The sequence below is a fragment of the Scyliorhinus torazame genome, chromosome 10 (assembly GCF_047496885.1).
Source record: "Scyliorhinus torazame isolate Kashiwa2021f chromosome 10, sScyTor2.1, whole genome shotgun sequence".
Classification (NCBI taxonomy): domain Eukaryota; kingdom Metazoa; phylum Chordata; class Chondrichthyes; order Carcharhiniformes; family Scyliorhinidae; genus Scyliorhinus; species Scyliorhinus torazame.
The window spans coordinates 57210540-57225885 of record NC_092716.1 but is presented as its reverse complement, the minus strand read 5'-3'; the positions used below and the strand labels follow the sequence as shown (position 1 = coordinate 57225885).

Here is a 15346-nt window from a genome sequence, read left to right as displayed (position 1 = left end):
ATAAAACATTTGGGGGCATCTTTCTGTTCACTGGCAGCACCACCAAACTGTACTTTGCCGTTGCTGTTATTATTATCCATCATATGTATGTTTTCTTCTTGATCTACTTGTTGATTTGGTGACCTCATTTGTAGTTTCTTTTTGGTTGGTATGGAGGCACAGTGGTTAGCACCACTGCCTCACAGTGCCAGGGACCCGGGTTCAATTCCGACCTCGAGTGACTGTGTGGAGTTTGCACTTTCTCCCCATGTCTGCATGGGTTTCCTCCAGGTGCTCCGGTTTCCTCCCACAGTTCAAAGATGTGGTTAGGTGAATTGGTCATGCTAAATTGCCCCTTATGCTGGGTTTACAGTGAGGGGACTTGGGCCTAGGTAGAGTGGTCTTTTGAAGGGTCGGTGCAGACTTGATGGGCCAAATGGCCTCCTTTTGCACTGTTGGGATTCTATGATAGTCCATAGGCACATGCTCTGAAACTTTCTAGCACCCTATTAACCTCATCCTCTGGACTATCTCTTCTAGGGCAGGACATTATATCAGTTCAGGATTATCCTTAGCACTCCTGGAGGGGCGGTATCTTTCCATGTTTGTTACAGGTTAATAGTTACTGGTCACTAAGACCAGTATTGACACAGCTGGCTGATTGGCACCTTGTGCTAAATGGAGGGGCTACAATTGCATTATGGATTTTCTACAACAGAGTGTGATTCTTGAGGCTCCTGATCGGATTTACATCTTCTGATTGACTCAGAAAGACATTAGAAGTTTTTGTTATCCAGCAGATTCAGCCACTGGTTGCTCTGGCTAGTTACACTTGATTGTCTGGTTCACATAGTAAACGGATATCCTGTTATAACCCCATTTTTACAATTTGCTTCATTGGTTCTTTGAACCGGGGCACTGGGCATGCTTCATTGGTTCTTTGAACTCTTTTGTTTATTTGAGGAGATGGGTGTCAAGTTCAGCAGCATATCACCCTTGTAACCTTTTGTTTAAAATTGCATTGGTACAGCATGGAGTACCAGATTCACCTCACCCGGCATATTGTTCTCAAAATTACATTTTGCTCACTAAGATTTCAGGTCAGAATCTACATTTACTTGTCTTTGCATCACCTTTACTCAGATGAATCGTTAGTTCAATATTTTATACTTCAGGAGTGACCCTGGGCTCTAACATCAGCCTGCATCCATATCCTGTGTTAGCAATGATCACAGTTTGATATAAATACCAAGTTTGTGACGTATTGCCAATTTAATTCATGGCTCACCATTTGCAATATAAGTGAAACAGTATTAACAAGCCTTTGAAAATCAGGTCCAATTATATTTAATTTTCCTATATACCCAAGCAGAATTATTCTTTGCTCACAAACCAGGCTTAATTCCAAATGGCCACTGGCCATTCAACAGCAAGAGATGTGGCCATCAAAAAATTAAAACAGATTCCTAAAAATCCTGGTTCTGAAGTCAGTTAACTATTTGTGCATGAACACTTAGCCAGTAGAATTCATCACATGAATTCCCCAATGCCAATGTAGCATAGTCCAAATTACATCCTCCACAGGATCATTGAATTTCTGTCAGCAAAATAATCGCTTTCTTTTTTATGTTCCAGTATATTCAATCTAATTGACATTTCTAGAAAAGGCGTCTTATATAAGTTTCAGTCAAAGTGTCGCACCTCAGCATTGAGCTGCTTTAAAAAAAATGCACTTATTGCTGCCATCACCTCCTTCTGCAAGCCAGCGTTTCCCATCACTAATGATATTAGTTGTGCTGCATCAGTCCAGTCCAAACGTTGGACAATGTTGTGCACATCATTAGACAACATCAGTCTTTGATTTGGTGGGAGTTCCATAATAATCTGAGGTAATGGTTTAAATTGTCCACTCGTCACCCAGGCAGCAAGCAACCCACCAACTGCACCACCTAGGGAGAAAGAAAACAAACACTTGAAAATTGTTTATTCTCCTCTTTTTAAAAATGCATTTTCCCTTTTTTTCCTGAACATGTTGATTCATATTCACTTGGTTATGTGTCTCGGAGTAACAGCAATCGTCAGGTCCCTTGAGTTGATCTTTTTTAGACAGAAGCCAGAATAGGGAGTGTCAGCAGGTGTATAATCATGAAGAATATCACAACTAGATCTGATCATGGGGCAAATGTAACTCCATTAGTGAAAAAGGGAGGGAGACAGAAAGCAGGAAACTACAGGCCAAGTAACAACGTCTACCATCAGGAAAATGTTGGAAGCTATTATTATTAGAGATGTTATGCAGGGCAATTAGAAAATCTAAGGCAATCAGGCAGAGTCAACACGGTTTTGTGGCAGGAAAATCATGTTTAATTATTGGGGTTCTTTGAAAGAATCACATGCCTTGCGGATAAAAGGAAACCGGTGGATGTATAGTACTTGGGTTTCCAGAAGGCATTTGATAAGATGACACAGTAAAGGTAATTTTGGAAAATAAAAGTTCATAGTGTAGGAGTAACATATTGGCATGGATAAAAGCAAAGAGTCGGCATAAATGGGTCTCTTTCTGATTGATAGGAGTAATGCCACAGGGATCAGTGCTGAGGCCTCAACTTTTTACAATTGATATCATGACTTGCATGAAGGAACAGAAAGTATGATTGTTAAATTTGCTGATGACACAAAGATAGGTAGGAAAGTAAATTGTAACGAGGACATACGGAGGCTACAAAGGGACAGAGATATATTAAGTGATTGGAGAAGACCTAGAAACCAGAATATCATGTGAGAAAATGTGAAATTGTCCATTTAGGCAAGAAGACCAAAAATGAAGCATATTATTTAAATGGTGAGAGGTTGCAGAGCTCAGAGATGCAGAGGTACCTGGGTGTCCTATTACATGATTCACAAGAGGTTAATATGCAGGTGCAGCAAACAATTATGAACACTAATAGAATGTTATTGTTTATTACAAGGGGAATTGAATATAAAGGTAGGGAGGTTATGCCGAATTCAGCATTTATACAGAACACTGGTGAGACCACATCTGAAATACAGTTTACAGAATAGGTCTCCTTATTTAAGATGTAAATATGTTGAAAGCAGTTCAAGGAGGGTTTACCAGATCAACACCTGGAATGGGGTGAGCTGACTTATGAGGAAATGTTGGATGGTTTAGCTTTGTATCCATTAGAGTTTAAAAGAGTAAACTGCTACTTGATTGAAACCTAGAAGATCCTGAGCGATCGGGACAGGGTAGATGTGGAGAGGATGTTTCCTCTTGTGAAAAAATCTAGAACTAGGGCTGTTTAAAAATAAGCACGTCCCCATTTAAGACCAAGGTGAGTAGACATTTCTTCTCTTACAGAGTTGTGAGTTTTTGCATTCATGTTCTCAAAAGACAGTGAAAGCAGCGTCTTTGAATATTTTTATGACAATCGTAGATCAATTCTTGATAAACAAGGAGTGAAAGGTTATCGGGGAGTACGCAGAAGGTTACAATAAGATCGGGTTCAAGGGCCAAGTAAGATATTCCTGCTCCTGTTATGATCCCAGCTGATGCTAAACCTGGATGGGAAGATCCCAGAATGGAACCCTGGCTCAAAAGACTGTAACTTTTACTTTTTGTTTTAGAAAACATGGAGGAACCGAGTGACTTGACCGCTAATTAGTTTTAACTGCGAGAAAAAAAAAACATTTATTAAACATGAAAAGTGGATTATGATACAACACTCTTTTACTCCCCCTTATCTTCACAAATACACACAGATTTTAAGGTTAACATGAATTACAAAGTATTTCTTAAACTGCAATAGTCTCAGTAACACAAAGTCCCTTTAAACCCACAAGTTGACTGTGGTAAAATACACACACTCCGCTCTGAACCCAAGTAAATGCCTATGGGTGTGTCCCCAGTCTCCACCAGATGATTGTCACATAAGAGTTTCCAAACTCCACTCCCAAAAAAACACACTTCAAAATATTCTTTCACAACAATGCTTTCCTTCAGTGGTTTGCATTCTGAAATCCAGCCCATGTTTTCTAAATTACTCTTTCAAACAACGTTTCCGCTCCACTTTTAACAAAGAATTCAACATCCAGGTTTTACAATGCCCCGTTTAGGGGGAGTCTTGACTGTTGTACAAACTGTTCACAATTCTTTAAACGATTGATTCCCAGATTCTATTGAAATGGCATCAAACTTTTGATTCACCTCAGAAATCTGCTTTCCCACGTTAACTCTGGTTACTGCAGCTGTTTCTTTCACTCACAACACTTGGTCTGAATTTTTCTGAACAATTCCTTGGTCTCTGTTCTCTTAACTTCAGTCTTCCGAACACATGGGCCGGGATTCTCCCCTACCCAGCGGGGCGGGGAATCCGGCGTAATGAAGTGGCGGGAACCACTCCGGCGTCGGGCCGCCCCAAAGGTGCGGAGATCCGCACCTTTAGGGGCCAAACCCTCACCTTGAGGGGCTAGGCCCGCGCCGGAGTGATTTCCGCCCCGCCAGCTGGAGGGAAAGGCCTTTGGCGCCACGCCAACCGGCGCCGAAAGGACTTCGCCGCTCACGGCATCCCCGCGCATGCGCAGTGGAGGGGGTCTCTTCCGCCTCCGCCATAGTGAAGACCACGGTGAAGGCGGAAGAAAAAGAGTGCCCCCACGGCACAGGCCCGCCCGCCGATCGGTGGGCCCCGATCGCAGGCCAGGCCACCGCGGGGGCACCCCCCAGGGCCAGCTCGCCCCGCGCCCCCCCCCCCCCCGCAGGACCCCGGAGCCCGCCCGCGCCGTCTGCTCCCGCCGGTAAGGTAGGTGGTTCAATCCACGCCAGCTGGTGAGGGTTGACAGCGGCGGGATTTCGGCCCATCGCAGGCCGGAGAATCGCCGGGGAGAGCCCGCCGACCGGCGCTGCGCGATTCCCACCCCCGACGATTCTCTGGTAGCGGAGAATTCGGGACATGGCGGGGGCGGGATTCACGCCAGCCCCCGGCGATTCTCCGACCCGGCAGGGGGTCAGAGAATCGCGCCCATGTTTTCTGTCCCAATTGCCTGGTTATTTGGACTGTATCTGACTCTTTGAGAAGTCTGCCATTTTGCTACCTCTCTTGTCCTGTCCAGCTTGTCTATTCCAGACAGAGTTGAGAGAAGTTCACTCCCCGGTCAGTCCTGCCTTCAACTGCAAATAAATTCAGCTAAAACTAAACTTAAAAGCCTTTCTACATTAAAAGTGCCTCCAGTTGCTAAGCAATGGTCACATGCTTCTGCTCGATTATTTACATTTCACGTCGTAACCCTCTCTAAGCACAATAGAGGCACAGTTTGAATTGAGCAAACCCCCACAAATACTCTTAACTATAGGTTTTACCCTTCCTTACACAGAAACATTAAATTAAACCCATTTAAAACTATACATTATTTCAAATATATACCAACTCAAATATGAATCAAACAAAACTACATTTGTTTTCTGAACACTCCTAATTCGTATGTTCGTAAGTGCGCATGTATTCTCACCTAGAAGCCATGCATCAGCACTTTCTAACATAGTTCAAAGAATTATACAGCCCAATCAGCTTATTGAAAGATTTATAGTCAATTAGTCCCTTTCCCTGCCCTTTTCCAATAGCTCTGCAAGAGTATTATTTTCCTCTCCCTAGCTTGCAATGCAGAAGGCAATTGAAATGTTCTAAACACCAACTAAAATCAGTGAACTCAGCACTAACAATGATCAAATTCTTCCGGGTCCACATGGCTCAAACTCTACGTAAATGTTGGACTTATCTACTGAACCGTAAGGGAAGCTTATTCACTGTGGACTTCAAATTTATTTCACAAGGATCAGAAGCCACTTCTATTTAAATGTAGCAGGAAATTTGTAAAAGGGGAATGCCACAAATACCTGCAAAACATTGAACTCTTATCGTCTCCATCCCTTTTTAACTCACATTAAACACTCTTGTCAATCAAATCTGCAATGTTCAGCATATTTTTGCACTGCCTTGTGGGGGAAGCCCACCTTGTCTCTGTCAAATCATACATAGCAATTGTGAGTGCACAGTGCCCTAGCACGCTGGGACACAGAATAAAAACATAAACTTGCAGAGGGATTTTACATCAGGAACAAAACTGGGAACAAGTGTTGAAGTTTTGTGAAAGGACTTGGGTCTGTTCATTGGATAGACAGGTGGCAAATGAAATGGAAGGCTGCCAAATTGAACTATTGCCCAATGGAACAAAGATCAAGCTACAAAGGCACATATATACTGAAGTGGACTGAATTAGCACAGGGAGATTTTGAAAGGAACCTGAAAGTGACATCAGGCTCAGCAATGTTACAAAATATTGGGATATTTTGCCAGAATGGGAGAATATACAATGACAGAGATTACAATGCGATTTATTGATCCACTGGTCAGAACACATTTGGAATGATGTGCCCATTTCTGGTTATCATACTTTAAGAGGGATGTGTTTGCATTAGAAAAAACGCAGAGATAGGCAGGAGGAATTGGGATTGTATAAAGGGGTAGGTTATATGAAAATAATCAGAAAAAAGTTACGATAATTGGTATATATACACAATTACTAATGGTCAGAGCACATAGTGCATGCTTCCATGCTTCCAACAGTTTCCTTCTAAAATTAGGTGCGTAGGATCACAATTTGCATATTAAAAGGGACATTCCACCTGCAACACTGTAAAAATGGGGCAGCTGGAGTGTTACCAACCCACTTTGAGGCTATTTCATCTCAGCTGATATCAGTTTAATTTTAATAGTTGTTTTTAGGATGCTGACATGGCCAGATATATTGCTCATCCTTGTTACTGTGATTAAAATTGAACAATGTATGTAGGGTGAGACTGATGCCACATTGCAGGCTAGGCTGGCAGGGCAGGAGGGTTTATTTCTCTCAGGGAGATTATACAGTTCAGGTTTTGCAACACTCCTGCAGCTTTTTCGGTTATTTTATCTGGTTAACAGATTTATTGAATCAAATTACTCAACTTGCCATTGTGGATTGCTGCTGATAGACATAACTACCAGGACTATCATAACCAGTTAAAACCAATGCTACATCTCTCCAGTTTCCTCAAACAAATTGGTGTCATTTACTTATTTTATTTGCAATATACCTGCCCAAGCTTCAGTTATTTGACAAATGTTATGGATACCAGAGCCACATTAATCCTTAAAGTACATGTTTTGCAAGCTCCTTTCTTCATTTCTTTACAAACTTTTTTTGAAGGTAATAGCCGGTAAGTTACCGTCAGTGATGATGTCGTACAAATGCTCAATGTGCTCACACCAAATTCCTGTGCACTGTATTTAAAGAAGACATTTACCCATTTATTCCATGGATTACTGTTTCTGTCAGGATAACTTAAAACAAGCACGTTCATTATCTATTTAACTCATTAGTCATTCTCAAACTACTTTATCTTAGCCAATAACAAACACTTACCAACTGCTAATCCAAGAGGACCACCAACCAAGCCTCCTGCAAATGTTGCTGCACCAGCCACAAGTGCCCCCTTGCCAGAACATTTCACTGCAACTTGCAACTTCTCCACCTCTGAAATATGGCACACCAAACGCATCAGGTCATCAATGTGCACAGGCATCTTGTGAACTAAAGGATTCAGAAATCACATGTCAATGGAGGTCAACTATAATAATAATATATTCATTAGTGTCACAAGTAGGCTTACATTAACACTGCAATGAATTTACCGTGAAAATCCCCTAGTCGCCACATTCCAGCGTCTGTTCGGGTACATAGAGGGAGAATTCAGAATGTTCAATTCACCTAACAAGTACATCTTTCGGGACTTGTGGGAGGAAACCGGAGCACCCGGAGGAAATGCACGCAGGCACGGAGAGGATGTGCAGACTCTGCACAGACAGTGACCCAAGCTGGGCCCCTGGCGCTGTGAAGCAACAGTGCTAACCACTGTGCTACCGTGCTGCCCAACAAAATGTAGTTTCAACAAACGTCATTGGAAAAGCATTTCTAAATATGTATTTTTATATTCCCCAATATGACGATTATTGTTGTTTGTAAACAGAGTATGGGAGAAGTGGTCTTCTACACTCTTTTCAAAATTAGACCATTCAGTTTCAAAGCTGCTACTGACAGCGAGTGCATAATGCCCATGTCAGAGGACATTTTGTCCATTGCAGTTATCTTATGGAATCATAGCGTGGAAACCATGGGCTAACTGGTGCTTCCTATTTTGGAATGTGCAGGCATCAGTAGAAGGTTGCTTGGCTTGAGGAAACACAAGAAGCAGTCTCATGTTGCTTTAATATACTTGACTTAATCTATACATGGCAGACGTAAAGTATAGAACATCCTTGGAGTGAGATTAAACACATTCCTGTATTACCGTAAGCCCACTCAAGATTGATCACATTAAATCTTGTAGATATCGGGATGGGCTGTTCATATAACCTTTGCCTTTTAACAGTTTCCTGTATCAATATATTTTATGATTGTTATAAACATTTATACATTGTGTAATAATCCCCCTGCATTACTCACATACTGAAGATATATTTTATTGTGTTATGATCTCCCTATATATCAGTAATGTTTTATTTTTGGAACTCCTAAAACTAAGGATCTTTTAATCCTTTGTTGGGATATGGACATCATCGGCAAGGCCAGCATTTGATACCCATAAACTGAATGGTTTCCTAGGCCATTTCAGAGATTAGTTAATATCCAACCACATTGCTGTGGGTCTGGAGTCACATATAGGTCCAGTTCAGGTAAGGACAGCTGAACTTCTTCCCTAACGCACATTAATGAACCAGATAGGTTTTTAATGATAGTTTTGTGGTCACCATTACTGAGACTAGCATTTAATTCCAGACATTTTTCTTAATTGAATTAAAATTCTACCAGCTGCCATGATGGGATGTTCCTGCAGCATTAGCCGGGTTTTTGGATGAGGAGTCCAATGACATTCCCGCCAGGCCATCATCTTCCTTTTTGACTAAAATAATTAACCCGTAAGGTTGATTGTTTACAACAAAATAATTTTACTGCACACAACTCAAAAAGCATGGATAGTAATAACTACACACTTATCTTAGCTAGTCAGTTACATTAAATATATTAAAAGTGACCAGTTACTAATACTCTAAACCAAACTGATTAACTCACATTTCCTTCTGCACCCATTTGACTTAGACCCACCAAAAAACCCAAGTCAGATGTTCATCAGAAATTGGGGTCTGAGGACTATTTCAAAGGTTCATATAAAGTTTGACATTTCTTGGACCTCCCACCACCGGTAAAGAGGTACATTCAAATCTCCTCCAACTATCTCACAATTGTAAATTTCCAGTTCAACACAGGCACCACTAGCATCTTAAGTGTAGCCACCTCGGATCAGATATTAACTTGACTGCTGACACGGACAGCCACAGGTATCTGGTTGTTTTACCTTAAGAGTATGTCTGGAGAATGTCCAGGCCAGCTGTGGACACAGGTATGTCCGGGGAATCCCCAGGCCAGCTGTGGACACAGGTATGTCTGGAGAATCTCCAGGCCAGCTGTGGACACAGGTATGTCTGGAGAATCTCCAGGCCAGCTATGGACACAGGTATGTCTGGAGAATCCCCAGGCCAGCTATGGACACAGGTATGTCTGGAGAATCTCCAGGCCAGTTGTGGACACAGGTATGTCTGGAGAATGTCCAGGCCAGCAGTGGACACAAGGGGCGCGATTGTCTGAAAAGGTTTCTAAGTGTGGTAGCGAGTGGGAATTGCTGAGAGGTTCTCAGCACTCGACCTGGTGAGGCCGGCAACGCAATACGTTAATTGATCGACTTAACGAGGTCCCACGGGTGTCATGCCACAAATGAAGGCTCGCCAGACAATTCGCCAGGACCAGGCTCGCCAGCCCTCTGCTAACAAGGTCGAGCAGCACTTAAACAGAACTTGGACAGCCAACCCCACTCAGCTCGCAACCATGGCGCCAAGTCGGCCAGCCCCAAGGTTTGGAGACGCGGACCTGGGGAGGCTCCTAAATGCGGTCGAGACCAGGAGGGATGTATTGTTCCCCAGAGGGTCCCGGAGGGTGAGCCACAGGGCAGCCAGTGCCGCCTGGGACAAAGTGGCAGCGACTGTCAGCTCAGGCAACGTGACCAGGAGGACTGGCCCCCAGTGCCGCAAGGTCAACAACCTACATCGGGCAGTAATGGTGATTTGATGCAACCTTCTCAACCCCACCCCCCGCCCTGAGACCTTTCCACCCACACATTCCCCCAACGCTCCCCTCACTCCCCCTCCAACCCCCTTCCCCCCGCCACTGTGAACCATGCGTGTGACTAACATTGCCCTCTGTGTCTCTGCAGGAGAAGCTCTCCCACAATTGCTGGGAAACGGCCCAGACTGGCTGAGGGGTGCCGATCATAAAAATACTCACAACCTTCAAGGAGCGGGCCCTGGAGGTGAGGGGGCTGGCAGAGGACAGAGCGGTCACCAATGCGGAGTTCGGTGTACGTCATAAGAGGTGAGGGTGCATCACAACCCACCCGGAGGACCTGTCACACAACGGGAGTTGTTATTGCCATACAGACTGCCCATCCCTTCCACTGGCCACATGTCCATTCTGCCACAGGTCCCCCAGCCGATGGCGCCGGCCCTTCCCGGGTGGCCCCCTCTCCAACCTACCAGGAGACCACCTCAGAGGAGAGCTCCGAGGATACCACAATCGACACGTCACAACTGTCATCCCCACCCTTCACCAGCACAGAGACACACACCTCAGTGGGCGATTTTAGTGGTCAGGCTTCTGGGGCACAATCTGGTGAGCCCCACACAATTGCTAATGCACATCAGGTGAAGGCAGGAACACCCAGGTGAAACAGCAGTCGGAGGTCTGCTGGATCCCAGGACCCAGCCAGATGCTGAGCCTATGGACTAGGCTACCCCGGAGCTGATGGAGATGTCAGGGAGCAGCTGGGACATTCAGAGGGAGATGTCAGCAAAACTCCAGCAGGTCCATAGCCGATTGGAGGAATCCCAGAGGTTACGGGTACAGGGGATGTCGCTGGCAATGCATGGCACCGAGGCCAACACTGCTAGGGTGGTGACCAGAGTGGAGAGCCTGGTGCATGACATAAGCAGCATTAGTGGAGGTGTCCAAGGTGTGCCGCAGTTGGTGACTGATGCATGATCAATAATCCCAGAAACGAGATTGGAGACAATTGAAGGCTTTAATACGCTAGATGTTTCCCCCAGCAGCGCAGGTACAGAAGAAAGCTGCAGGGGCGGCACGGGCTCTTGTACCCCACCTTGAAGGGCGGAGCTAACATATAAGCTTAACCAATGGGAACAAGTACAATCTCCACCAATGGTATTCCGGCATTACCAGGTACCGTAATCCTCCTAACACAGACTACCACAGTGACGGCCATGGCTGAGCGCCTCGGCAGAATATCCAACTCAGTGGGGGCGTGCCACAGTACCAGGCTGATCTTGATGAGGTTCTGTGGGAATGTCCCGCTCTCAGATGGGAATGGCCGAGGCACTGCGGAGCTTGTCTCAGTCACGAGTAGGCATTGGCGAGGCGCTGCAGAGCATAGACCAATCACTGAGGAGCATCATCGCGGGCGTCAACACCATGGTGCTGAGGTTGGGGAGCCGTCAGGGCTGGCAGAGCCAGAAGGTGCAGGGGCAGCCTGGGTTCAATCCAGCAGCCCCTCCATCCCGAGATGAACCCCAGAGCCCTTTGGGCACCGACAAGGGGGCGCTGGGTGCCAACCCAGACCCTTCCCATGGACTGGGGATGGTGGCCACCAGCTCCCCTGGGTTCCACCCCTCTGATGAGGCCACGTCTCGCATTCAGTACACAAGACAGGGTGGCACGACTATGCATGTGCCACCGACAAGCGGAGTCTGGGACCTGGGCCGCCGCCTTGAGCCTCTGCAGACGCTGCTGCTGCCATCTCTGGCGTCTGTCTGCCCGGTGTACCAGCAGCACCACTAGGGCCTGTTCAGTGGTATCCAAAATACAGTCTATACCATTTAATACCTGTAAGGGATTGGGAGATGGTGTTAGACTGACAAACAGCAGTTGCTCCTACCCTGGAACCCTCCATTCTCCCACTGATCTCCACCCCCTCCCCCACACCCAGTCCACAGCAGGCCCCCTTCTCAACAGACCCTCGACCCTGTATCCCTGACACCCGTACATAACGTTACCTGGACCGTGGGTTGGTCCTCTCTGTTGCACTCACCCACCGTCCGGCCCTGCACATGTACCCGGTGCTGGGGCCCCAACCCCTGGGTTTTCAGATCTCCACTGCTGTGTGTGGTGTTGCCACCCGCAGTGTTCAAGCACAGTGTCCAGACATCACGGTCTGATTGGGATGCTAGCCAATGACTAGCATCCCAATGGGATATAATGTAGCATGGGCTACATTATAGAATTTACAGTGCAGAAGGAGGCCATTCGGCCCATCGAGTCTACACCGGCTCTTGGAAAGAGCACCCTACCCAAGGTCAACACCTCCACCCTATCCCCATAACCCAGTAACGCCACCCAACACTAAGGGCAATTTTGGACATGAAGGGCAATTTTATCATGGCCAATCCACCTAACCTGCACATCTTTGAACTGTGGGAGGAAACCGGAGCACCCGGAGGAAACCCATGCACACACGGGGAGGATGTGCAGACTCCGCACAGACAGTGACCCAAGCCGGTATCGAACCTGGGACCCTGGAGCTGTGAAGCAATTATGCTATCCACAATGCTACCGTGCTGCCCCATGGCCCATCCACCCACAGGAATCCACTTGAGTTGTGTGATTGTTCACTTAACCATGTTGCCAATTCAGCAATAGCCTTTACCTCACGGCTAGAGGCCTCCGCAGTTGGTGGGGGTTGTGGGTTGTCAGTGGGGCAGACGAGCAGGGACAAGGGCTGCCCCTGGAATGGGTACATGTGATCCAGGGGTTGGCATGGCAGAGCCGCACTTGTTTCTCCCCCATCGCCAACTCTCCCGTCCCATGGTGGCCCACACCGAGCACTGGGACGGCCAACCCAGTGCCCCCGGACTCTTTGCCAGTGAGCAAGGATGGCTACTCACCCTCCTCGGCTCCCCACAGAAGCCCTTCCGCCAGGGTTACGTTTTAAAAAAGGAGTACTAATCGACGCTAACGTGAGCACTTGCTGGGGAGGGCGGCTGCTGAATCACAGGAGGCGGTTGGAAAAGGGGTGGCTATCGTTAATTGTATGGAAATAGGCCTTAAGTGGTGACTATTGGCTTCTCGCCACGCTACGGCGAGGTCCCGATTTCACCTACGGGGTGGCCGGTTGCATCGCAAACTGTTTGGCACACAGTGCAGTTCGCATTTTCTGCCTCTCCCGCTATTCATCGCCTCATCGCACTCTCGCTCAAGTACAACGAGGCCGGAGAATCGCGCCCAACATTTGCACTTTGCCCCACTTCCAATGTCCAGTGCAACGTCCGACGACCTTGGAGCACACTCTGCCCAATGTTCTTTCAGTTATTCAGTCCTTTTCTATTTTACAATGTCTGCCCTCCGCCGTGGCGCACAGTCATAGACCGGGGTGCACACCAGAATTACAGTGACGAGCAGGCAGCACAAAGCCTACAAGCTGCCGGCGACACATTGAACAGGAAGGAACATTGCAAGTCCACACGCCTGTTGTGCGGGCTTTCCAATGGAGCCAGCATTGGTTTCACTGAAAGCAACAGCAATCTACACAGAATGCACGGGAACTGTAATCATTCCACCATCACTCACACCGTGTTCCGATTCAACCCCCCTGCTGTTCTCCTCGGCCCGACAAAGCCCTTTCCAATTCAAGGCTCGCCATCTTTTTGTTATTTTTCTCCATTTGTTGTGTAAACTTCCAGGGCCTGAATCCCGCTTTCCCGATAGATGCACACGCAATCCCGGAAACTGTCCACGCTGCAAATACACAAATGAAACCGGGCGATCGCCACCGGGCTCGGCGAGTGATGCTAATCTCTGTGGGGTACCTGCTTCAGGGGTGCTTCACTCTTGTTTTCTCCCAGACTCTTGTCACCTCCACCCCGGCCCCGGCTTTCCAATGTTGGCATATGGGAGCGGTCGGCAGCAGGTCGACTATCGCGTGATCTCCGTGCAGTCTGCCCTGAGAATGTGAAAGTGACAAAGATCATCTGAAACATCAGTGTGCTGTAACTGACGAACAGCTAACAACAGCACCTTGCATTCAGACAGCACCTTTATGAAAGGTTGTAAAAAAAAAAATTATTACCGCGAATTAAAACTGGTGATTAAAAGCTTGGTCAAAGAGCAGATTATTAGGAACATAAAGGATATTATTTACAGCGAAATGCATCTCCGCACACAAACGCCAAAAGACCCTCTATCATGGCTATACTTTCATTGTCCCTCAATAATACCTATTTTGATACTGCTATCGATATGCAAAAACTGTGACCACAGCAACTGATTACTGGGGTAACGATGCAAAATGCAAACATTGTGGTCAATAGGCGCACATCACACCTGCGTGTTGGAGAAGGAAACAAGCTTCAAACGAGAATTATAAAAAGCAAGAAACAAATACATGAAGTTAAAAACTGAAAGCAGGGCAGAGTATCCACGTGATAATAACACGGCGCGAAAAAGGACCAGGGTCACAATCAGATGACAACTGTCATTGAACGTACTGGCTGTTGCTGGCGCAACGAACAGAGATGGATCCTGGTGTAGATGTTTCATTGGCACCAGAAACTGTTTACCAAGAGAAATTACAGCATATCGGCTTAAAGTCCTCAAAGATAACACTTAAAACCTGTATCGAGGACGTAGTGCCTTTGAGGGACAGTATCGATGTAAATGTGCAGCTAAACTGACAGGCCGCAGACTTGTTCCTGCACATCGGTAAAGATAACTATCCAGCCTTTTGTAAGGGCCACGAAGAATCCAGCACGAGTTTGAAGGATACAAAGTAATAACATTTATTTACTACAACATATATACATAACAGTAGCAGTAACTTCCCTTGCTACATACTCCTTCCTCCTGGTTCCTGAACTGGCCAGCTTATTTATACTAGGAGTTTCTCCGCGCCCCTCATTGGGGAAGCTCATACTCCAACAGGATTGTGGGATCGTCATTAGTCCCCAGCCAATGGTAAGTAGGCAGGTTATAACATCCCTCCCCCCCCAAAGTCCAAGGAATCCACCGAAGACCCTGGCGAAGGAAGGCGTCGGACTCGTTTGGCCGCAGGCCATTTGCACGCGGCGCTGGATCAGGCGGCGTGTAACAAGACGGAGATCGGCGCTTCCATGATGAACGGCGCGGTTGTACATCCACGGCCCGTGGACCCGAGGATTCC

At 46.5% G+C, this 15346-nt stretch overlaps 1 protein-coding gene across 3 annotated transcripts; it reads right to left on the bottom strand.

Annotated features, from left to right (window-relative positions):
• Positions 1-915: 915 nt before the first annotated feature.
• LOC140430581 (protein C19orf12 homolog) lies at positions 916-14275 on the bottom strand. Of its 3 annotated transcripts, XM_072518157.1 has the most exons (4): positions 14258-14275; positions 13998-14131; positions 7435-7602; positions 916-1928 (listed from the first exon to the last, which is right to left on the bottom strand). In XM_072518157.1, exons 3-4 carry the CDS (start codon positions 7592-7594, stop codon positions 1663-1665), a joined length of 426 nt encoding a protein of 141 aa, XP_072374258.1. In that variant the 5' UTR covers positions 7595-7602; positions 13998-14131; positions 14258-14275; the 3' UTR covers positions 916-1662. The 3 variants fall into 3 exon arrangements, with proteins under 3 accessions (XP_072374258.1, XP_072374257.1, XP_072374259.1); XM_072518156.1 differs by lacking the exon at positions 14258-14275 and having other exon boundaries at positions 13998-14188; XM_072518158.1 differs by lacking the exons at positions 13998-14131; positions 14258-14275 and adding an exon at positions 13761-13968.
• Positions 14276-15346: the final 1071 nt, after the last annotated feature.